Source organism: Notechis scutatus, chromosome 8 (genome assembly GCF_049901735.1).
Source record: "Notechis scutatus isolate UNSWTSFEM ecotype Mainland chromosome 8, rNotScu1.2, whole genome shotgun sequence".
Taxonomy (NCBI): Eukaryota; Metazoa; Chordata; class Lepidosauria; order Squamata; family Elapidae; genus Notechis; species Notechis scutatus.
The window spans coordinates 6,270,945-6,295,363 of NC_142016.1; the positions used below are offsets into that span (position 1 = coordinate 6,270,945).

The 24,419-nt window shown below is 35.5% G+C and overlaps 1 protein-coding gene across 1 annotated transcript in view; it reads left to right on the forward strand.

The window, feature by feature from the left end:
• The first annotated feature begins 2,295 nt into the window (after window positions 1-2,295).
• The window catches only part of C8H1orf94 (chromosome 8 C1orf94 homolog), a 46,202-nt gene continuing 24,078 nt past the window's right edge, over window positions 2,296-24,419 (forward strand). Inside the window, exons 1-2 of the mRNA XM_026673648.1 lie at window positions 2,296-2,573; window positions 19,659-20,326. Coding sequence (XP_026529433.1) covers window positions 2,296-2,573; window positions 19,659-20,326 — 946 coding nt within the window. The remainder of the gene's footprint in view (window positions 2,574-19,658; window positions 20,327-24,419) is intronic.

A 24,419-nucleotide genomic window follows, 5' to 3' on the forward strand; every position in this document is an offset into this window, starting at 1 on the left:
GCGGGCGGCGACGGCTTGGATGTTGACCTTGGCGTTGGTGGGGAACTTTGTATCAGGGTCAACGCAGGCAGCACCATATCCGGGTGTGCAACAAAAGTACTTCCTAACGGCAAGCCCCCCCCCCATTCCCCCCCCCCCATTTCGCATGTTTTAATATAGGCCTTAATTTGGGGTGAGGGGCTTAATTTCATTTCATGCCTATAAAACATGCTGGGACTTCCTATTGGGGGAGGCCGTATTGTTGGAGAAACAGGGTATATACACATGTGTATATACATACAAAGCTTGCAGAATGAAAAGAAAATGGAACTGCAAATATTATTCCTTATCAGTGTAAACATATGTCACATAATGCAGAAGCTTAAAAAGTTTAGCTTGTGTAAGTCCACTTTTCATGATACTGTCCAAAAACAAAACAAAAAACCCTAAAATAATAAACTAATATTGCTCTGTATTGCCACCTACAGTCAAAACATAGGCAAGTAAATGGAGAAAGAGAGTTGTCCAGAAATATGTCCAAACTATTATGCTTTTAAGGTGGGAACAATATGACATTTCCTTCCTCTGCTTGAGGTTCAATTTTACCAATTAAAATTAACTGAGTCCTGTGAATAGGCTTTCCCTGCATGAAATGAGAACTAATAAAAATAACAAGTTGTAAATTGCAATCCATTGTAAATTTATTTAAGTCCACTTGAAATCAATAGAACATACTTCTCTATAGCCTGTAGCTGGATTTAAAGGCTGCATAAAGGAGCCATGGTTTGTTTGCCTTGTTATTAGTTGCATTACAATGTCTCGGTTTCCACAGATCATATTAAACCACAATGGATAGTTGGATTGACTAGTTTTAAAAATTATGCTTAGTATGATATGCAGATTTGGTATGTGTTTGGTCTGTATTGCTATTAAGAGCAACCATCATATATGCATATTATATAGATATATGTTATAGATTTATGAGAGACAGTTTGATGTAGTGGTTGAGGCACTGGGCTGGAAACCAAGAGACTGTGAGTTCTAGTCCTGTTTTACGTTCAAAGCCTTGGGCAAGTCTTTCTCAGCCATAGGAAGCAAGGCAGACTACTTCTGAAAATCTTGCCAAGAAAACTGCAAGGACTTCTCCAGGGAGTTGAAAACACAAAAAAAGAGCATATATTAGATGTGGGGCTTAATTCTGAATTGTTATAAATAAGAACCTAGGTTATCTCACTTGACATAATTTGTTTCTGATAAAAAGTCTAATTTTGAAGTCAAATTCTTTGATGCATAAAGCCATACAATGTTGATGTTTATGTTTGCCATCTCTGATAGAGAGCGTCACCCTAAGCATTTCTTTTAAAATAGTTTGATTTTTTTAAAAAAATAGTTGGCTAATTTGAGAGCATTTTTAGTTAAACAGTATATCTTGAACAAAAAATTATTTTGACGTTTACTGTTTTCATGCCCTGAGTTGCTATCTTCCTATTTGAAGACTTGTATCTAGGAAGTTGGATGAATGTGAATAATGTGACCTGTCTGGTCTTCTGGATCATGATGTCTTACTAAACCACTTGTAACTTTTCAATCTGGATTTCACTTCATCTTTAGTTAAAGACACAACTATGGTAGTCATTTTTAAAAAAAGTTCACTGCCCCTTAAAAGCCACTGAAAAATAGATTTTTTATTTCCCCTTTTCTTCTCCCTTAGACCCTTTTCAGAAACTCCTCATGAAGAGTTTGGCTTAATTCATTATCAAAAATGTATCCACAAATCATCCCTTTCATTTCTTTTTCTTCTTTATATTTGTTTACATGTGTACATAATAAACACTCTAGTCCTCAACCCTATTTATATCAAACTGCAGACTTTAGATGAATACTAATAATAAATAAGAATTGTTACGACTAATTTGATGGATCATTTCTTTGAGTATATAGTAGGCATCTAGTATTTTTATTTGAAAACCATAAAAAAGAAAAAAATACCTTTGATGGCAAGCAGATCAGTTGGAGGAAGTAAACCTAGTTTTAGCCTGTATATGAACTTCAGAGACAACATAATCTCATTTTTCCCTTTTTGCTAGACCTTTAGGCTCAGTATGACTAAACCCAATTGCTGTCCCTATCAGTTGGCTTCCTACAAATATTCCATGGTTACTTGGCTACCTAGGTTTGTTGCCATGCATTCCATTCTAGGCCATCTAAAAAAAGTCACACTATATTAACGAACATGTACATACAACAGAAAAAGTTTATGGCCCACTCTCCTATTTTATAAAAAATTTCTTCCCGCTTCTTGATGTTTAAAGTGAGATGCTGACAAGCAGGAGCAATATTCAGTGTTCAGCAGTCAACCCCAAAGGACCTTTCCCTCTAGGCCCATTCCCAAGACACATCTGGATCCACCAGAACACTCCACAGGACAGTTTGGATAAAGCTTGCCATGAAATCTGGAAGAGAGTCCAAGGCCTCCCTGAGGAACTACAGCCCAAATCTTCATCACCTCTTCTGCAAGTTAGCTGTCACCCTATCACCTCTTCAGAGGCTCTACAAGAAGACAGCAGTAGTACTCAGAACAGTTCTCAAAAGGAGTGAGTATTTTTTGTTATTTTTTTAAAAATGCCTTTCTTTATAAAATGAGAATAGACTTCTTTCCAGATATATAGTTCTGTAGGCATTAATTGTTTTGTTATAAAACCCTAAACATTTATAGCAATTAAGGGCCTGAAAGGAGTGTGTGTCCACAATGGCTGTGGTAGACAGTTGAGTAATAATTCCTTCAGGGTTTAACCTGGAACCTCAACTTATGGACCTTCAAAGAATGACTAAATTTAATAGTAAATGAACAGTCATTGTGAAAGTAATTCAGAATATCCTTTGTAGAGCCAATTTGGCCTAGTGGTTAAGGAACCGATTAGATATCAGGAGATAGTGTTCTAGTCCAACTCTAGGCATTAAATACTGGCTGGATGACTTTAAGCCAATAATGAGATGGTGAGTTCTAGTTCTGCTGTAGACATGAAAGCTGGCTGGGTGACATTGGACCAGTCATTCCCTATAGTCAAACTTACCTCAGAAGATTGTTGTGGAGAAAAATAGGAGGAGGAAAGAGTATAAGCTATGTTTGCTTCTTTGAGTTATTTAAAAATTATAATAGTGGGATAAAAAATATCAAATTGTAAACAATCTAATATTTATTTAGGAGAAAATATTTAGGGAACAAATAGAATGCAGGTAAACCTTTTTAAGGGCCTTTTACAATCATGATAAACAGCAGATGTAAAAATCAGAACATATAGCTTAGAAACTGAATATTTCACAATCACTTTTTCTCTTGCCTGCCCACCCAGAAGAAATACTTTCTTAACAGATGCATAGACATACCCGAAATAGAGAATGATCTTGATAAAGGTGCCTCAACTATAAAATAGTCTCCCTGTTCAGATACAGTTGATATGGAATCTTCTTAGCTTTTAGCGTCAGCTACAAAGCTATTTATTTGACCAAACTATTGGTTGAACTTATGTTTCTTGGTCATTTAGTATATTGTTCTTGCTTTTATGATGCTATTTTTTAGGCTTTAAGTAGTGTGATTTTTTTTTAACCATTTTATTGGTTCTGTTCCATTGTATGTCATTTGGGGATTAGTTTTAATGGAAAGTGGAAGAATGTTTTTATAATGAATAAAATAAAAATAACATTAAACACCACTCAAGAAAATCTAGGGAAAACAAATAAGCCACCAAATTTATAGGCAATTCTGATATACTGAGAATTGTTTCTTGTTTAAAAGAGAAGCATCTTATACATCTTTCATTTTTTAGCATTCAGACAGGTTTTGCAATCCCTCTACCAAAAAATTCCCCAACAGTCAAATGAGTAATAGATAGAGAAAAAAGCACAATGAACAAGATTTTTTTTAAATTACAAATTGTCTGTCTCTTCTAATGTAATGTACATTCCACCTATCTTGCAAATGCTTTCACAGCAGTTTCTAGGCTCATGTTGACATAAATCCATATCTGAGATTATGCAGGCGGCTAGAGGATGCATCAGCAACAGCTCTTAAATTAAAAAAGAAGTAAAACAAGGCTTTCATAGAGGAAAATTAAATGAAACTTATAGAGGAGCATTACAAGGAATATCTGAGGAGACAGGCAGAAATTTCATCAAAATTCCAACAATATTTTTATTTTATTTTTGAGCACAATCTTCAAGAAAAAAAAGTTGAATAATTTGCAAGTGAGTAAGAAACATGTGGAGTTATCCTGCTAAGTAGGATGTTGAACGCTAATAGTTTTGCTCAGATAAAATGTATGGGTGATGTACACTTCAGTAGAATCAGTCAACTGCCTTGGACAATGAATTGTTAAATCATTTCTGTTATACATTTTTACTAACTAGGAGGGGAAAACGTCCCATCGGATCTTCTACCTTAATGCCGAAGTAATTAAACTAGTCTTGGAGTGGTCAAACATAGAACTTACTGTTTTACCCAGGCACAAATAGGCTAGAATTTGAAGAGGGTTTAATACTGTTATGGTATAAAGAATATAGCAAATTCTTTTTAAGTCCATATGTGAAATAAATTGTAGCTTTCCTTTAATGATTTCCAGAATTTTATGATGTAATTTCTGACCCTCCCAAACACATTTATTTACCTTGAATATGATCATCTGTAAGCATTAAGGAATTGCATAGATTAGGCAGTTTATTAAGAAGAACAGGGTGCAACAATACATATATTGTAATATATGGGTATGGGAATTGATAAAATGTGTCCACATATATATTATACAAATGTTTTGAGATTTCTCCTTATCTGAAAAGCAGCGTGGAAATACTAATGATCATTAAAGTGAAGAAAATATTTTTTCACCCAAAACAGCAACAAAGCTATATTAAATATTCCTTTTCATATTTAATTTAAATTGTACTTTTTAGCCACTTTTATAAATTAGGTAAGTATGTTTGCGGTAACACCATGATTAAAAATATATCAGTCAATTTTTAAATGGTGTTTCTGTTACTTTGTTTATCAACATTCTGTATTATATGGAGACGCTTAAATATTTCTGTTTCCTTGTGGGACCCACTAATATAGGTGTTTTTCCAAACAACCATTCTTATGGAACTTGCTCAAAAATATGTGTGTGTTATTTTTCAGTTAGGAAACATTTTGAAATGAATACTTATAAGACTTTAAGTATGGTGATTGTTGACATTATTTCATTTTGGTGGACCATACCATGGAATTGGGAAAAATGTTTATCATATTTATCTACATATATAGTTTATCTACATATATAGGGTTTGCATGTAGGTTTGCATGTTTGTATGTTTATGGAGATTCTCAATCATTGATTATTCCAAAGGTGCTTTTTTCCAAAAGGCAACGGGACTTTCTTTTTTTTAAAAAAAAAATTGCCTTCTCATCCAAGAAGAATCATTTCCCACCATTCAGTTAGAACTGAAGAAACTTCTTGGATGAGAAGCCAAACATTTTTAAAGAAAAAAAAACAACACAAAGTCCAGTTGCCTTTTGGGGAAAAAAAACACCTTTGAGATAAGGTTAAGATACAGTTTTTCTTTCTTTCCACATCAATTTGTATTTTTAAAAACTTCTTCATGAAAATACATTCTTGAATGAGTTCTTCTCTCATATGCACATTTTTTTCCAAGCAATTTGCTCTTAATATTGGACTTTCACAGACCTTTCCCATAATGTGTGCACTTTATATTTTTTTAATGAAAGCATTGCACCACAGAATTTGGAGAAGTGTGAAAAATAAAAACATTTGCATTCTACTTTGTACATTAACTCAGAACGTCTAACATTTATATTAAAAAGTGACCCAAACAAATTTCTCCCCTAACCCTAATGATTAGAGATGCTGCTCTTTTGGCCATCAGCTTATCTAAAAGCAGAACTGAATAATTCAAAAACTCTAGCTGTTTAGCAACATGAAATCATAGCCATCTGCCTCAGGTGAACCTACTAAATTCTCTAGAGGCCATGAATATGCATGTTATTCCCAACACATTGGAGAAACGTTAAATACGAATGCAATAAGCAATAATGCAAGTGAAGTCTGAAACATTTACAGCTTAGGGGGAAAGGATCTATGTTCTTTGTACAAGTTCCTCAATCCAATTCCTGCCAAATCCAGGTCAAAATGAGAAATATTTCTGTTCTGCCAAGCTACTACTGTAGACATATAAGCAGAAAATGCAGTGCTAAAAATTGCTCTATGTAAGGCAGTTCTGAGTTGATTCCACTTGGGTGACTTGGGCCAATTATAGGAGACTGTGAATTCCAGTCCTGAAAGCCAGCTGTGGGACTTTGGGCCAATCACCAGTAAATGGTGAATTCTAGTCCTGTTGTAGGCATAAAAGCTGGTTTGGTGACTTTGGGGCAAGCCCTCTCTCCTAGCTCAACTCACTTCACAGGATGGGTTTGGACAACCCACCGTGGCCAACTTATCATGGCTTTCTTGCCATAGCCAATTTGACATGCTCATTTGCCACAGTCAATCTGGCATAGTCATCTCACTGCAGCCATCTCCCCACAATTAATCTGGCACAACCATCTCACATAAGCATCTCACCGCCATCTCACACGGCTATCTTGACAACTCACTGTGGAACAATCCATGCAGGATAACTCAAAGCAATAAATGTTATTTGCCACTGTTTCATCTACGTTATTTCCATTTTTGTCAATAGAAATAATGTCATAAAAGTGGCAGATAATATTTATTGTGTTGAATTATCCTGCATGGAATTGTGCTATGATGAGTTGTCCAGCAGTGAGTTGTCCCACAGCGAGTTGGCCGCTATGACATGGCCATGGTCAGATGGCCAAGGTGAGTTGGCTGCAGAAAGTTTTCCCATTCCATCACAGGATTGTCACTGTGGGAAAAATAGGAGGAGGAAAAAGAAATACATATGCTTCTGCCTTGAGTTATTTATGAACACAATCAGGCATGATTTTAAAATTGAAAATCTATTTTTCTTCCTATTTTTCTTCATGCCACTTTGTATGCTCAATATAAGTTATTGATTATTTCAATAAACAAAATGCTACATAAATATTATATATACAAAGGAAACATCAGAATAGTCCAAAAAGAGCTAGTGTGGAATAATAATGAAGTAATAGACTAGGAATGGGGAAATCCAGATTCAAGTTCATTCTCACTAATGGAAGCTGACTGACTTTTAAGCCAAAACTCAAGTTTCAGACTATACAGTTTTCAGGTCATTTAAAAATGCCATTTGGGGGTTAAAATGACCTATTTTGAGATTGTTTTTTTTATGACTGAGACACTCATAATGATGCCACTTGAAATAATTAAGAATTATTTCAAAATGATGTGCTTTGTTTTGAGGTCAAGATGCATTTTGTTTTGAATCCAAAATAATTGTTTCAAAGTTGAAATATTTCAAGATGAAAATGTATTTCAACCTTGAATAGTATGTATGTAATTGTTATTGTAATATCCCCCTGTTGATTTATTTTTGAAAAAAATTGAAGGGTCTAAAATGTGCTGGACAGTGGCAGGAGGAAAAAATGTACTCCCTTAGATATCATAAAACATTTGTTGATGCTCACTTTTCTACTAGCTCTGGAACACTGAAGTGATATTATTTCTCCTATATTACATGGATCAGTATTACAACTAAAGAAAAGAAACTGCTACTGAAAACCATTCTCCAAAATTTTGTGTAACAAAAAGGCAATACCTCTAAGAGTAAGTTTTGCAAAACTATATGGCTTGTTAGAATATTTTGCAATCTAAAATGAAGAATTCCTCCAAAGATAATGTATCTACAATTTATCTGGTCTTCAAATTTGGAAATAAGGGGGAAGATCAAAGCATGCCACAGAATATCATAAAATAGACAAGATATGGGCAAAATTTTCCACCTCTCTAGAGCCGCTAACACAAAGTTTCTGACAATAAACAGTGCAAAAGGAAGAACATTAAGATGGGCTTTGTAAAAAAAAAAAAAAAAAAGGACTACACTTACTAAAACTGTGAAGATACTTCACAGTACAGTTTGTAGCAGTCTTGCATTTGGCGGTACAATTCAAAGCATTAACCAAGACTATGTAAATCTTATATAACATCAAATGATAGCAAATTACTTGGATATACCTAATGGCAGTGGATAAGTTTGGAAAATCCTTAAAAACTGGTCCAGAAGTTATGATGTGCATCATCAGATATTTTTTAGCCCAAGTTTCAGTAATACGAAATAATCCCAAATGCCAATTACAGCCATCTAGATTGAGAACTAATTTCAATTCCAGAAATTGCCCATTGCTCGTCCCTTAATTCCACTACAATAGAAATAAATTGCTCAAAGCACTTGTGAGCAATCTACAGCTATTAGTTCATGAGCAGCTTCTTTCACTCTTTTTTTCATCCTTCAAGTTTTTTTCCAGCTGTACTTAAAAGAAAAAGGCAGTATAAAAAATGTGTAATACAGTTTGCCTTACTTTGGAAAGGAAACAAGCAAAAACTATAGTTTTGTGGCTGAAAAAGTGAATGGAAAATGCCTAATCCTATATTCTCCCCTCATTCTGCCCCATCCTAAAAAAATCTCCAAGCACAAATACCTTAGAAAAAAGGTGCTAGCTAGTGAAATTCTCCTCCCCCATCAGTTTGAAGATGTTTTGATTTAAAAATTATTTGAAAGCAGAAGAGAATTCCACAGAGATCTGTAAGATGAGAATATGAGCTCCTTGCACTTTAGTTACAAAAAAAGGCACATGATATGTATGAATGGCCTACCTTTCCTTGTACCTTCCATTTTCTTTCCATCCATTTGTAAATTTTCTTTTCACAGTTTCTTTTCATCATTGAAACCTAAGGAAAGAAATCCCGAGGGAATACCTCCTAGGTAGCTTTTCATTAAAGATACCATTAAGGAAGAGTCCTTCCCTTGAAAAACAAATATTTGTCTGCTTTTAATTTCCTCTAGAAAATTTGGGGAAATTGCTCATTTATTTCTCTGCCTCAATTTATCATGATCTTTCCATCTTCTTATCAGATTTCAAACTGTCCCTTGCTGAAACTTTTGGGGAGAAATAAAAATAGCGGAAGCTTTTATCAAGAGTTTCCCCCCCCCCCTCTTATTTGAACTTTTCAGCTTTTGTTACTGGCCTAATGCAGTAATAAGGAAGAAAACACAATCCAAAGGAAGAGGCTACCCTCATCCTATCAAAATTCATAACTGTTGATTCAACCGATGAGACAAAGGGATCAGGAACAAGAATCATACAGTATTAATCATGCATACATCCCATTGCGAGGAATAAATTGGACATAATTTACCTTTATCTTAAGATGCATAAAAATCTATTGAGACATTGGGGAGATAGAAAAACTTAAATTCAGTTTCATAATTCAGCCTGAGTCAACTCAATATGTAGGTTCACTTGAATCATTCTATAAATGAAGTTTTGAACTGAATTTTTGCACAGCCTGTCCCTGTCCCTATGTCACTACCCACCCTATTTTTATCCTCGACTGAGTTAATACAGGAAGATCTGTTCAGCAAGGAGAGAGAAGAACAAGAAAATTAAGATTTGGGAAGCACTTAATGGGATAGGTTTTCTAGAATATATCATTACATATAAACACAATAATAAAGCCAAATATTTCCAGTTAATGAAAATTGCTGTCAAATCTGTGGCTCAAAATGAAATGTTTGTTTCACAATAAATGGGTTTTAAAAATTATTTAATACATTTGTGTTTAATGGCATGCTATGATATTCTTTTCTTTAAACTTGCTCGAAATATTTATCAATATACAAAATGGCTTTCAGCATTTCACACTTCAGACTAATGAAGTAATCTTCACATGGCATTTGTGATGATTTCAGATTGAGGCTCCTGGCTTATCATCCATGACTGTTCCCACAATACACTGGCCCATGAAGAAAACATTACTTTCAGAACCAGCAAGGGGAGGAAAAAAGGCAACTAGAAACTATGCCTAATGTTAAAAGATAGGACATTTCAAAACAGAAATAGATGAAAGCATTTGTTAAATTTCATCCTTTTGTAAATGAGGAGAATTGAGGAAAAAATCCTACACTAAGCAATAGAAAATATTTTGAGCTAAGAACACAAATCTTTATTTGTTCAAAGGATTCCAAATTGAACTTGAAGTAGATCATTTGCATAAGTCAATATGTTGAAATAATTAAAGGCCACCAGATCAAGCAAAAGGGCACAAGGTATAATCTTAGCCCTAAATGCTTCTACAGATGACAAATTGAAGGGACACCTTCTATATTTGGCAGGAGAATGTGGGCTAGGATCTTGATGTGCCCTTAAGAGGAATCATAATGAATTGAGGGCATCTGCAAAGTACACTTATGCTTCTGAGGTCAGAAAAACATAAAATAAGAAAGTAAGAATCCTTTCCATTTTATTGAATGAAATTTAATCTCATGCCTCACTGGCTGATAACTGGGCTTTTCTTTTTTCTTTTTTTACCTCCTTCAAGTTACAGACAGCATGATAGTTCATTTTTTCTTCTACATCAGGTTTGAATAAAGTAAAATTTAACTTTAACATTTTGTTTGCAATTTCAAGAAAAATCCAGCTACTTTGCAGAACTCACATTAAGTCAGGGACAGACAATTCAGGATGCATGTGATTGGATCTGTGCAAAGAAGCTGCTCAGCAAAGCCTTTTGGCATGAATGAAAAAATGTTATAGTATTTGGTAGACTTCCATAACTGCTTCAAAAGCTTTCCTAAATGTGTGGAAACTCTACACTTCATTGGCCTTGCAAAGTATAGAATTACAAAGTGTAGTAAAATATAAACCTACATAAACTAGAAACAACCTTTGAAGAAGCACAATGCCCCACTCAATTTATTTATTTTATTTTGTCAAGCGATTATTAGATAACAGGTATAAGCATAAACATGGTTATGAATACATAAAATGGATATGAATAAGAAAAAAAAAGAAACAATAGGACAGGGACAGGGACGGTAGGCACATTGATGCGCTTATGCATGCCCCCTATAGACCTCTTAGGAAAGGGGTGACGTCAATAGTAGACAGTTTGAGGTTAAAGTTTTTGGGCTTTGGGGAAGGAACCACAGAGTCAGGTAGAGTATTCCAGACATTGACCACTCTGTTGTTGAAGTCATATTTCCTGCAATCAAGTTTGGTGCGTTTTACCTTGAGTTTGTATCTATTGTGTGCTCTTGTATTGTTGTGGTTGATTCATTGAAAGGCTGGATATTACAATATATAATTTCATGTACTATACTTAGATCGAACAAAAGGTGGCATAGTTCCAGGTTTTCTAGGTCTAGAATTTTGAGTCTGGTGGCATAAGGTATTCTGCAATGAGTAGAGGAGTGGAGAACTCTTCTTGTGAAATATTTCTGGACTTTCTCAATTGTATCAATATCAGATATGTAATGCAGGTTCCAAACTAATGAGCTATATTCAAGTATTGGTCTAGCAAATGTTTTGTATGCTCTAGTTAGTAGTGTGATATTACCGGAGAAAAAGCTACACAGGATTAGGTTTCCAACTCTTAATGCCTTTTTGGCTATGTAGTTACAGTGGGCTCTAGCACTTAGATCATTTGAGATGAGTACTCCAAGGTCCTTGACAGAGTTTGGATCATCAACAAGGTCTTGACTATTCAGCCTGTATTTTACTTTTTGATTTTTTTTTGCCAATATGTAAGACAGAGCATTTATTTGTTGAGATTTGAAGTTGCCATTTGTTTGACCATTCTGATACATAGTCGAGGTCTTTTTGAAGGTTAGCAGCATTGTCGGTGGTGCTGAATAGCTTTACATCATCGTCAAAAAGAACACAGTTGCTTTTAATATGATCACAGAGGTCATTTATGTAGAGTATGAAGAGAGTTGGCCCCAGAACACTGCCTTGGGGGACACCACTGTTGACCAGTACAGAATTTGATAGGATGCTCCCAATTTTGACCATTTGTTGTCTGTTTGACAGGAATGCTTCTATCCAGTTATGCAGGTGTCCAGAGATACCATAAGATTTTAGTTTTAGGAGTAGTTTGTCATGTACCACTAAATCAAAGGCTTTACAGAAGTCTATGTAAATTGCATCTATTGCTTTGCTCTGATCAAGTTGTGTAGTCCATATGCTTTTGCAGTGTAAGAGTTGCAGATTACAGGGTAGTTTTTTTTCTGAAGCCAAATTGTTTGTTAGAGAGTAGGTTGTTTGTCTCTAATTGGAGGATAATGGATTGGTTAATAATTGATTCCATGACTTTACAGGTGATGCAGCATAAAGAGATTGGTCTGTAATTTTCAACTAGGCTGGGGTCTCCCTTTTGGAAGATGGGGATGACGGTGGCTTGTGACCATAGGTTTGGCAAGGAGCTGGTCCTGAAAGATTTTTCAAAGATTATGCTTAGAGGTTCGGCTATGGCAGTGGGTAGCTTTTTTAAGAAGTAGGCACCTATTCCTCCGGTCCAATAGATAGAGATGGTTTTAGATTGCGTAGTGATTTTTCAACATTGTCTTCTGTAAAATCAATATGTATTAGATCACTGTAGATGTCTGTGGTTCAACTTGGAAATATTGGGCATGATCCATTGCTGTTTACAAATACTGAGCCAAAGAATGTGTTAAAGAGGTTGGCTTTAATGGTGTCATCATTGCAGTCTTTACCATTAGGTCCTTTCAGGGGTGGGATGGACCTTGAGTCTTTTAGTTTGTTGTTTACAAAATTGTAGAAAGCACAGGTGGAATTGATGCATAGAAGATTTTCCTCTTGTTTAATGTGATAATTGGTGCATTCAGCCTTAATCTGGTGGCATAAATTTTTGTATCGGCTTTTAAAGTTGACAACGTGACCAGATTTGTTTTTCCACCAAAGTGATCTCTTTTTGGATTGGAGCTTCCTTATTGTTATGGGTAATTTGTTTTTCCTGGTTTTGAGAGTTATTGGTACATTTGCTTGGTATGCAAACTGCATGGGATCTAACAGCTGATCCATGATGGTTTTCAGGTGGGACAGCACAAGCCTTTCAAAGATTTTCATAACTACAGATGTTAGAGCAACTGGTCTGTAGTCATTCAGTTCCTTGATGGAGGGCTTCTTTGGCACTGGGATGATAGTAGAGCATTTGAAGCAGGAAGGAACATAGTACATCTCTAGTAATCTATTGAAGATTCGGGTGAAGATGGGGGCCAGTTGGTCAGCAAGAGACTTTTAAGCAAGAAGAAGTTATCTTGTCTGGCCCTGATGCTTTTCCTGGCTTTTGTCTTGTTTTGATCATGCATTTTTTTTTCTGTGATCACCAGAGGTTGTGAACCCAATGTGGCTGGTTGTAGGAGGCTTGGCTGTTGTTGGTGTGTTTGAGATGTGGGTTGTGGAGATAGGTGGCTGTAGTTTCCTTTCAAACCTGCAGTAAAACACATTCAAGTCATCTGCTAGTTGTTGATTTCCTTCTGTCTGGGAAGGAGGTTTGCTGAAGCCAGTGATGTTTTTAAGAGTTTTCCACATGTTTGCTGGTTCATTTGTTGAGAACTGATTCCTTAACTTTTCAGAGTAGCTTCTTTTTGCTGCTCTGATCTCTCTCGTTAATATATTTCTTGCCTGGCTGTATAGCATTCTGTCACCTTTTCTGTAGGCTTCCTCTTTAGAACGACATAGCTACTTAAGTTTAGCTATGAACCAAGATTTATTGTTACTATATATTTGCAGGTTCCTTGTTGATACACATAAGTCTTCGCAGAAGCTAACATATGATGTTACAGTATCTGTGAGCTCATCTAGGTCTGCAGAGGCATCTTCAAAAACATTCCAATCAGTGCAATCAAGGCAGGCCTGGAGTTTCAGCTTTGCCTCATCTGACCAAGTCCTCATTGATTTAATTGTTGGTTTCATTGTTTTAAGTCTTTGTCTGTAGGCAGATACAAGGTGAATTATGCAGTGGTCAGAGTGTCCCACAGCTGGTCATGGTAAAGACCTATAAGCATCTTTTACTGTTGTGTAGCAGTGGTCTAAAGTATATTTGCCTCTGGTGGGACAATTTACATGCTGGAAATATTTTGGGAGCTCTTTCCTTAAATTTGCTTGATTGAAATCTCCTAAAATGATGGGAAGGGAACCTGGGTGTTTGGCTTCAGCCTCCATAATTTGATCAGCAAGAGTTCGTAATGCCTTGTTTACACAGGCTTGTGGAAGAACATACACAGCTATTAGGAGAAATGAGGAGAACTCATGTAGAGAATAAAATGGCTTGCAGTTGATATGTAAAGACTCTAAGTTTTCATCACAGTACTTATAGTTATATCCTGAGACCAGCTGTTGTTGATATATACACATAATCCTCCACCCTTTGTTTTACCTGATGTCTCTTCAATTCTGTCTGATCTAAATGTCTGAAATCCTGGGATGTATATGGTGTTGTCCCCATGAGTTTGTGGATTAAGCCAGGTTTCAGTAAACCAAAGAACAGCTGAATTATAACAATCAGAATTCCATCTATTTAAGAGATGAATTTCATCTTAATTAATAATATTAATAATAATAATAACAACCAGCAAAAAACAGTTCTGCATTTCATAGAGTTTGAACTTGCAATGCTCAGTCAAGAAGAACATTCAAGTTGACCCAAAGAAGTTTCCAAAGGGACCCCCCCCTCTTTAGCAGTGACCTTATTGCATCAAAGAAACTTTCGTTTAGACCAAAGAGAAGGAGGAAACCTGAATTTGGGCCCCACTTGAATGTTTCTTCAGTAATCATGTCTCATAAAGCCAGCTAGAAACAGATATTAACTTCAGCAACTTCTCTCCCAAAGATTGATTCCAAAAGTCTCAACTGCTTTTATATTCAAGGAGATGATCTTCACTCATGCTAACTTGCTTTGCAAAGCACCTCTTAGCTAGCACAACCTTAATCATAGCTATATTTCTGAGTTCAAAACAATAGTTTCCAGAGCCAATTACAATATGGTCAAATACTTTAAAACACAAAATCAGGATAATTTTAAACTATTAAAAGCTTTAGGAAGAGACATACTCCCATTACACAAAGTTGAACTATTTGTCCATTTAACACAAAATACTATTTGCTTGCACTTTCTATTATATCAAGCAGAGCTAGAACTCTTATTACCTGCTGGCTGACCTTTTTAACTCATCTCTGATTCTACTGTAGAGCATGGTTGGGCAACCTCCAGGCTAAACTTGCCCCCAAACCTCTTTTTTTTTTTTTTTTTGCAGTTGATGGAAATTGTACTGTCAAAATCTGTTAACAAATGCTAAAAATAGACATATTATTTCTTGCCAATTTGGGGCAGGAAAGCTGAACACCAGGCAAACTATTTGACAGGCTTTTTAAAAAAATACGCTTCCAATTATCCTAAACTATATATAAAATAGCCCATTCACGTAATGTCATCATATCTTTTCCACCATGACTTTAGGCCCTACAGAGAGAATCAAAGTAATTGTCTTCTCCAGCCAGGACAATCTACCTGTCCCTTCTGTTAATTCAAATGGTTTGGTCTGCAAAATAATTATAAATATAAAAGGCAAGTTATCAGGATCAATCACCACAGGGAGAATATTACAAGAAGAAAATTCTGCCATGCAAAAAATAAAAAAAAAAGTTTTATAGTTTTCAACTGTTTCACTTCCAAAGTTGGAAAAAACAGTTTGAGATGAAGGACTTACATATTGGGAGAAATTCACAAGACAGTTATAATGATAAAGCAAGGGATGTTCACCTTGAACTCCATGAAGGAAGAACAGAATATAATGTCATTGCTCCTAATAAAAACAAACAGCCAGACATTGAAAGGAATATGGAGTCACTCACCTGTGTTGCTCTCTCCCCATGAAAAAGTCACTACTATGTTGTCTTGAGATCATCACAGTGTTTTAGTGGAAGTGAAGAAATAATATATATACCTTTCATAAAACAGTGACCTGTAAAAGAGGAGAAGGCTACTTAGGTTGACATATAATAATCAAGACAAAATGAACTTTGGGTTTTTGTATGAGAGGCAGAGAGATATAAGTTTTGCACCTACACATGATTTCTTTATAGGCCTCTCTACAAGAGGTAGGGCAATAGCCAACCTAGGCATCTGAAGTTAAGCACCATGTCAGCAATTCATCTAGTTCTAATTCTCAGATCTAGAGGTAAAAGAAATGTCTAGATTAGTTAAGAGGAACTGTGGTAATTTAGGGGTGAAGCATAACCTTTCCTTTTGATGATCAGGCATGTATTCCAATGTGTATGTTTTATAAGATACAGAAAAATAATAACAATTTGCTTGTCTCCGTTTGTGATTTGAATGAAAATTAACAGAAAATCTGTTCAATTTACAAACCAATAAAGGCTGCTTTAATGATATAGTGGAGCCATAATTAGAGATAATGAAGTAATATACAGTTTACTAAGAAATCTGGCATTGTATATATTTATATATGCAATGGGTGCTGTAATACCAGCTGTTCTGTCTTCAGAGCTTATCATAAAATAAGTAAAAATTTAACAAAAATTCTGCTGGGTAATGGCAATTGACAGTGTGTGATCAAGCTGGATTGGCATTTTGGGGCAAGTACTTGTTTGTGTTGCCAGATGGTAGCATTCTATAAATCCTTACTGAGACTTCCGGGTTTCTCAAAATGCTTACAATTAAAAGATTAATTATTGACCATGAACACTTGGTTAGCCCTTTTCTGTTATGTTTGGCTCAGTTCATTTGCTAAAGCAATTCACTTGGTTTTATTCTCCAATGTCTTCTCTTTCTAGATGTAATCTGAGCTGTATTGCCTTTGTTTGATATATTCCCAAGTAATAATTGTAATTTGCAATAAAGTAAATTCAGGGAAATGAATAAAAAAATGAAAATCCTTCACCACTTAACTCCTGCAGAAAATTTGTCCAGAATGTATCATTTCAACTTCTAGAGTTAGCAATCAGGGTAGCAAATGAAGATAAATTATGGTTGTTTATCCTTTAATTCAGGGGTTCCCAACCTGGGGTGCTCGCACCCCCTGGGGGGGCGAGACGATATTCCAGGGGGTGCGAGAAAAGTCCAGGTAAATAATAGGATATTGGCTATATGTTGGCATTTTTATTTATTATGCAATGGATTAACTTTGTTTTCATTTTAGAGTTAAGTATCGTTATTTAGTGGCTGTCACATACATAGCTGAAAAGATTCAATCCTACCATATATTTAATGCGTTCAGTAGTTCCTAAAGTCTAAATTTCAGGGGGTGCGAGGTTCGAGTGAAATTTCTTTAGGGGTGCAGGGCGAAAAAAAGGTTGGGAACCACTGCTTTAATTCATGAAGTTTAGATGAAAAGTCTAGGGGTGGACTCTGATTTTTGGTATCTACAAAGAATGCTTGAATCGTTTCAAGTAATTTAGAAGTTAAGATACAGTAAAGACACCTTGAAATTGAGTTTGACCCCTGGTAGCTTTATGGACATATCCAAGTAACGTTCTTAACAGCAATAGTTGACCACTACCTACTTCCAGGATAGTTTTTCAACTTCCCAGTCTAGCCTACAGCCCTGGAATAATTTCTAGGTGCTCCCATTTTTCTCCCTCTGTCTATGTTAGCCAGTACAAGGAATAATTACAAACCCCAATTGATGCGGAAGTACTGATGATGATGACTAGGAACTATGTTTCAACAGATATTCCACTTCTTTCCACATGATTTATTTCAATGTAATTCAACAAGTATTTCTCTTATTCCTCTGGTCATATGCAAAGTAGTAGTCAGAAACATTCCCCCCCCCTTTTTTTTTTCTTTTTTCTTACTAATCCTTATTACATTTTAATGAAAGAGAAACTAGTTTTCTCATTTCAAAGACAATTTCAGAGAAACTGATAAGCTTCTCACTTAATTGGTTGCAAAGTAGGATTATGAATGTCTTATCTTTCATGAAACAATATCTTGTCCAGTTATCTGCAGCCTCTCTGGGTCCTCACATTTGTATCAAATCTCAAAAGCAGAGTGAAGATGGAAGTGAAAGTTTTTGAGTAACTGTATTACTGTCACTGCTGAGGTGCTGTCCTTGGACAATTATTGGAGAATTTCTCTTTACCCAATGTAAATTTTGAAAAAAAAATCAATTTATAACATTTGAGGATTCAGTAAGGTCATTTATGTTCTGTTTTCCTTCTGGTTATGGAATTCCTCCCTTTGGCAAATTCTTTTAAGTTCTTCATATTCATTTTTTGACCCCAGGATATTCTCTCAAATGTTTTTTATGAGACATTAAGTATCCATTCAGAAGTTATCAGCAAACACAGAATGAATATGCAAAATAAAGCATTTAGGCCACATCATTTAACTTGATTTCTAATCAGCTGAAATTTAATCTTTGCAACAAAGAAGCCTTTTTTACCCATGCAAATTTTTGGTAGCTCCCAGCCTCTCTTAAGATTTCAATAAAACTATAATTTTTTAAACATGAATTAAGAGGGGAAAATGCACAGCTGGGAGGCAGTACCTAGGCAACTATAGTTGTTGGAGAATGCTAAGGAGGATTATTCTGGTAAGTACTTAGATGGGAGACTTCAGAATGTTCCAGGAATGTAGACAATATGGAAGACAAACAATCCCAGGTTTCCAAAAAAAGATTGGGAAGATGAAAATCAATAGTATTTCTTGTGATCTCAGAAAATTTTATGGATGTGTCCATGAAATCAAGTTAAAGGTGATTTTATTCAGAGGAAACTGTATTGAATATATAACAGGAACTTATGATCCACAGCTCAAGGAAACAGAAAGATAATTCCATTGTCCACACAGATACAATTTCCTACCACTGTGACTTAATTATTTTAATAATTTAGCCAGCTGACAATTTGACTGGGTTCTCTTAAGAGAACACTCTTAAGAAGATCAGTTACAAATCTCACCGTTTACATATTGTGCTCAACCCAATTATTTACAATCCTGGCTAACAGGTTTTTTGGTGATAAGCTAAGCATGTTCAGCATGAACTGAGGGAGATGATTGGTTCAAAATCTGATAAATACATAAATGTGTTTTATTTTGCAACACAATAGACTGGGCAAACCCTGAAAATGTGTTAATTCAGAAACCAACTTAAATGTGCTGTGTGAAAAGATCCTTCATTGGAGACTTCAATCCAGTAAAAGGTGATACTAACTTTTTAGCTATATGTCAAACAATAATTTTGTTTTCGGACTTCTGTACAGAATTCTACTGTAATACTATTGCTCAGCAAAATCAATTCTCCAAAAGATTTGCTATGTTGTTCTGCTAGTGAGTTTTTTGTTTTATCTCTATTTTTCTTTATTTTTTTTAAATTGTGGGAAGCTGCTTTATACAAATCTGACTATTGTCCACCCAACATGGTCTTCTAGGGTTAGCAATCACTCATTTCTTAGAAGATACTACCCCCAGCTGCATCTGGAAATTCCCTAGGCTAAGATCTGATAGTTTTTGCATGAAAACCATGTACTCTGCTATTGAGCTACAGCCATTCCCTTAACTAATTTGTAACACGTCATTTATTTATTTATTGGTATGTTACATTGTTTAAATTGAATTAGCAACTGAGTTCACACAGTGGAAAGATGAGGAGGAAGTCCTTAATAAATCAATTCTATATAAATGTGTTCTTTCTCTTTTGCATAGATCTTTGGAGACCAGCATTTGCAAAGATGAAATATCTCAGTTGGTTGAGCAAGAATATTTGAGCCTTACCCAAGAGAATGCAACAGAGATAGAAATGCAAAGATCTGAAGATGAGAAAGTGGCCCCTGTTACTTCAGTTAAGGCCCCAAATAGCAAGCAGCTACTCATGCTTTCTGATGGGGACCAGGCTTCAGATGAGAAGGATACAATGGAAAACGTCTACAGAGCACTCATTGGAAACAAAAGAGATATGAAGTTGAAGTCTATTTGTGATGTCCAGTTGTCCACCAAGTCTACTGTCACAGGCATTTTACTCCCTGCAAAATTAATCCACAAGAATAACAAAAGTACAGAAAGTGGAAACAATACAATGGCTTCCAACACTCAAATTGCCAAGCTCTTGGCTCAGCTCCCACTCAAACGTGTTGAGACTACCAAAACTCTGGACAGTAAGTTGGTGACTGAAGAAACCAAGCTCATCAAGGATCTATTGCAAAACAATATTTTTGGATCTGTGCCCCACAAAGACAGCATCACAAGGCCACCCCCAATTATGGCAATAACAGAGAGTCAAGGATCAGGTCAAAAGAAGCAACTCCCAGTGTTTGCCAAGATCTGCTCAAAAACTGAACCTGAACTTGTTGCTGATGGACTTTGTCAAAATCATGGTAAGAGCTGTGGACTAACTAATATTAAATTGAGAATTCTCAATAAGAACAGACCTAGGAAACATAAAATTTAATGTTGGGCTCAAACTCACCTTACAATTTCTCAAAAGATTCTGTCTCATAGGAAGAAACTTTTGCTTTACTAATGTTATCCTCAGGAAGAGTAAGAATTTCTAATTTCTCTGGATAGTTTGTATTTTAATATTATTTCTGGAGGTAGCTGAGAGTTCACTTCCAGTGACTGGAACAGGCAAGTACTCAGAGAATATTTGAATCTCTCTATTTCTCTTTCCCTCCAACTATGCTTATCCACTCTCCCTCTAAATAACAAAGTCAGTGCATACTTGTAATCTACTGTTAGAACTTGAGCTGAAAGATTTTATGGGTTCCCATACTGCTAACTTTGCAAATTGTGCTCTAGTCTGAACTCAAACTTGGCACCCAACTTTCTTTAAAAAAGAGATTGCCTTTACAAAGATACTTAACTTTGTTAGTTAGTTATTGAACTAATCAATAAACTACTCCTAAAACAAGATAAAAACAAATGAAAATTCAAAATATTCAAGTTCAGCTGTTGTTAAATGCTGCTACAAGGTTTGCAACCACCCTAATTCAGGATATTGTCCAGATAAGGGCAGTCCAGGAGCCAAGGTGTCTAAGTTCAGTCTAACACAGCAGAGCAGTCATCTTGGGGCTTGAACTACTGGAGACAGGCAGGAATGCTTAATGCAAAAGTCCTCCCTCTAAATAGCCCAGTGTTAATGTTAATTATGGAAGGCTGAAATATGAGAGGCACATAAGGCAAATCCACCATCACTTTTCTTCTCTTTTTTTCTTGAAGTCACCAGTGTGTGGACTACTATATTCTCTTGTCAAATTTGGCATATAGGAGTCCTCAAATTGTAACTGACAGTTAAAAATACTGAGTGCTTAAGGCTTCAAAAAGCAGCTACCCATCATTGAAGGTGGTACCGAATGTATTAATTTTCCTTTCTCTCAATATTGTCCCTCAGCATTGGAGAATTGATAAGCAGAATAAATAATGCAGCTCGACTCCAACTCCCAACATTCTCTGAATGCAGAATAATGACCAAATTGAAGGTTTCCCTTCAATGTGATGATTCACTTCAGGGGTGCCTGCATGGAGGAGGTGACAAACTTCAAGATGGCAGCAATAGCCATGCCATTGAAGCCCCACCTCTTTTAAATTCAGGTTATGGTACATATAAAAGATGCACCTTATTTCTTTCTCTCTCTCTCTTCTTTTTGATATAAATTCTTATTTTTATTCAAAGCAGTCTAAAATACAGATGCAAAAGAAAAAAATTACAAAAGCAAAACAAAACTAGATAAAACTAGACAAGATTACACAGAAAAAATGTGCATAAAAAGAAAAACCAAAACAAACATATAACATAAATTGTTCCTCCTAGTTGAATACTAATATGAAATTATTTGTTTTCCCATATCAGAAAACTGGATTTTCAGTTGCAATACTTTTCTAATAACTGTTTTTATTTTATGGATTCATTTATTAAATTTTTAGGCCACCCATGTCCCCTACAAAGTTACTTTGGGTACTTTACCAGTTATAAAAGAAATTAAAAATAATTAAAACATTAAAACACAGAATAAAATGTTTCAAAAATGTTTATTTTCAAGAGCACATGCTAGTGTTAATATAGAATCATTGATAATGTACTTTTTAAATTTCACCTTAGAAACATATGCCATGTTATGTGGTCTATAGACTTCTTATGCCATGTTATGTGGTCTATAGACTTATATTTAGAGTTCTTCTTTTTAGATGATCCGGAAATAGTGATTCCTAAAATTAGAGTATTTCATTCCTAATCTACCATGCAAAATTTGCCTTGTTTCGGGAATTTTTTCCTCTGAATCTGCTTCCAGACAGAATCACTTATATTCCAGGAGAAGTCAGTTCTGTTTATTTTTAGTCTAACCTTTTTCATTAAGTGGCAATTTCAAGAGTGCTTTGAAAATTAACTCATTTTGTATCTATTATGTGCTCTTGTATTGTTATGGTTGAAGCTGAAGTATTCATTGACAGGTAGGACATTGCAATATATAATTTTATGTACTATACTTAGATCAGACCGAAGGCGGTGTAGTTCTAGGTTGTCTACATCTAGATTTTCAGGTCTGGTGGCATAAGGTATTCTGCAATGAGTAGAGGAGTGGAGAACACTTGTGAAATATTTCTGGACTTTCTCAACTGTGTTAATATCAGATACATAATGTGGGTTCCAGACTGATGAGCTGTATTCAAGTATTGGTCTAGCAAATGTTTTGTATGCTTTAGTTAGTGGTGTGATATTACCAGAGAAAAATTGCAGGATTAGGTTAACAACTCTCAATTCCTTTTTGGCTATGTAGTTACAGTGGGCTCTAGCACTTAGATCATTAGAGATGAGTACTCCAAGATCCTTGACAGAGTTTGGATCATCAACAAGGTCTTGACTATTCAGCTTGTATTTTATTTTCTGATTTATTTATTTTTGCCAATATTTAAGACCGAGCATTTATTTGTTGAGATTTGAAGTTGCCATTTGTTTGACCATTCTGATACATAGTTGAGGTCTTTTTGAAGGGTAGCAGTATTGTCGGTGGTGTTGAATAGCTTTACATCGTCAGCGAAAAGAATGCAATTGCTCTTAATATGATCATTTATGTAGAGTATGAAGAGAGTTGGTCCTAGAACACTGTCTTGGGGGACACCACTGTTGACAGGTACAGAATTTGATAGGACGCTCCCAATTTTGACCATTTGTCCAGAGATACCATAAGATTTTAGTTTTAGGAGTAGTTTGTCGTGTACCATTGAATCAAAGGCTTTACAGAAGTCTATGTATATTTAGTCTATTGCTTTGCCCTGATCAAGTTGTGTAGTCCATATGTTTTTGCAGTGTAAGAGTTGCAGATTACAGGATAGTTTTTTTCTGAAACCAAATTGTTTATTAGAGAGTAGGTTGTTTGTCTCTAAGTGGAGGATAATAGATTGATTAATAATTGATTCCATGACTTTACAGGTGATGCAGCATAAAGAGATTGGTCTGTAATTTTCAACTAGGCTGGGGTCTCCCTTTTGGAAGATGGGGATGACTCTGGCTAGTGACCATAGGTTTAGCAAAGAGCTCGGTCCTGAAAGATTTTTCAAAGATTATGCTTAGAGGTTCGGCTAGCTTTTTTAAGAAGTAGGCACATATTCCGTCCAGTCCAATAGATAAAGATGGTTTTAGGAAATATTGGGCATGATCCATTGCTGTTTACAAATACCGAGCCAAAGAATGTGTTAAAGAGGTTGGCTTTAATGGTGTCATCATTGCAGTCTTTTCCATTAGGTCCTTTCAGGGGTGGGATGGACCTTGAGTCTTTTAGTGTGTTGTTTACAAAATTGTACAAAGTGCGGGTAGAATTGGTGTGTAAAAAGTTTTCTTCTTGTTTAATGTGATAATTGGTGCATTCAGTCTTTATCTGATGGCATAAATTTTTGTATCTGCTTTTGAAGTTGGCAACATGACCAGATTTGTTTTTCCACCAAAGTGATCTCTTTTTGGATTGAAACTTCCTTATTGTTATGGGTAATGCTGTAATGGTCTTCAACAGTATTGCATCCAGTGAATAGAAATTGCCAATCAAGAGATGAGAGATCGTTGTCTATAAGATCATAGTTGCCTTTTTTAAAATGATAATTGGGAATCCTGTCATTATGATGATTTTTGTGTGGACGTATATTAAGACAAAAGTCAATCATGTTGTGGTCACTGTTGGAAAAGGGTTCTTTGATTCGTATTCTGTAAATTGAATTCATTGCAGAAGATGAGATCAAGGCAGTTGTTAAGTCTAGTGTTGTTGGTTACTAGTTGTTCCAGTCCCAGAGTTGTTACAGCATTATAGAAGGTTGCATGTATGGGTTCAGTTGTACATTCATTTAGGGTCCAGTTAATGTGAGGTAGATTAAAGTCACCAAGAAAGATAAAAGTGTGTGGCAGGATGTTGCCCATGTTAGTAGTGAATTTAACTTGTTTACATGTTCAATCTCATAATCAGGGGTTCTATAACATAGTAAGAA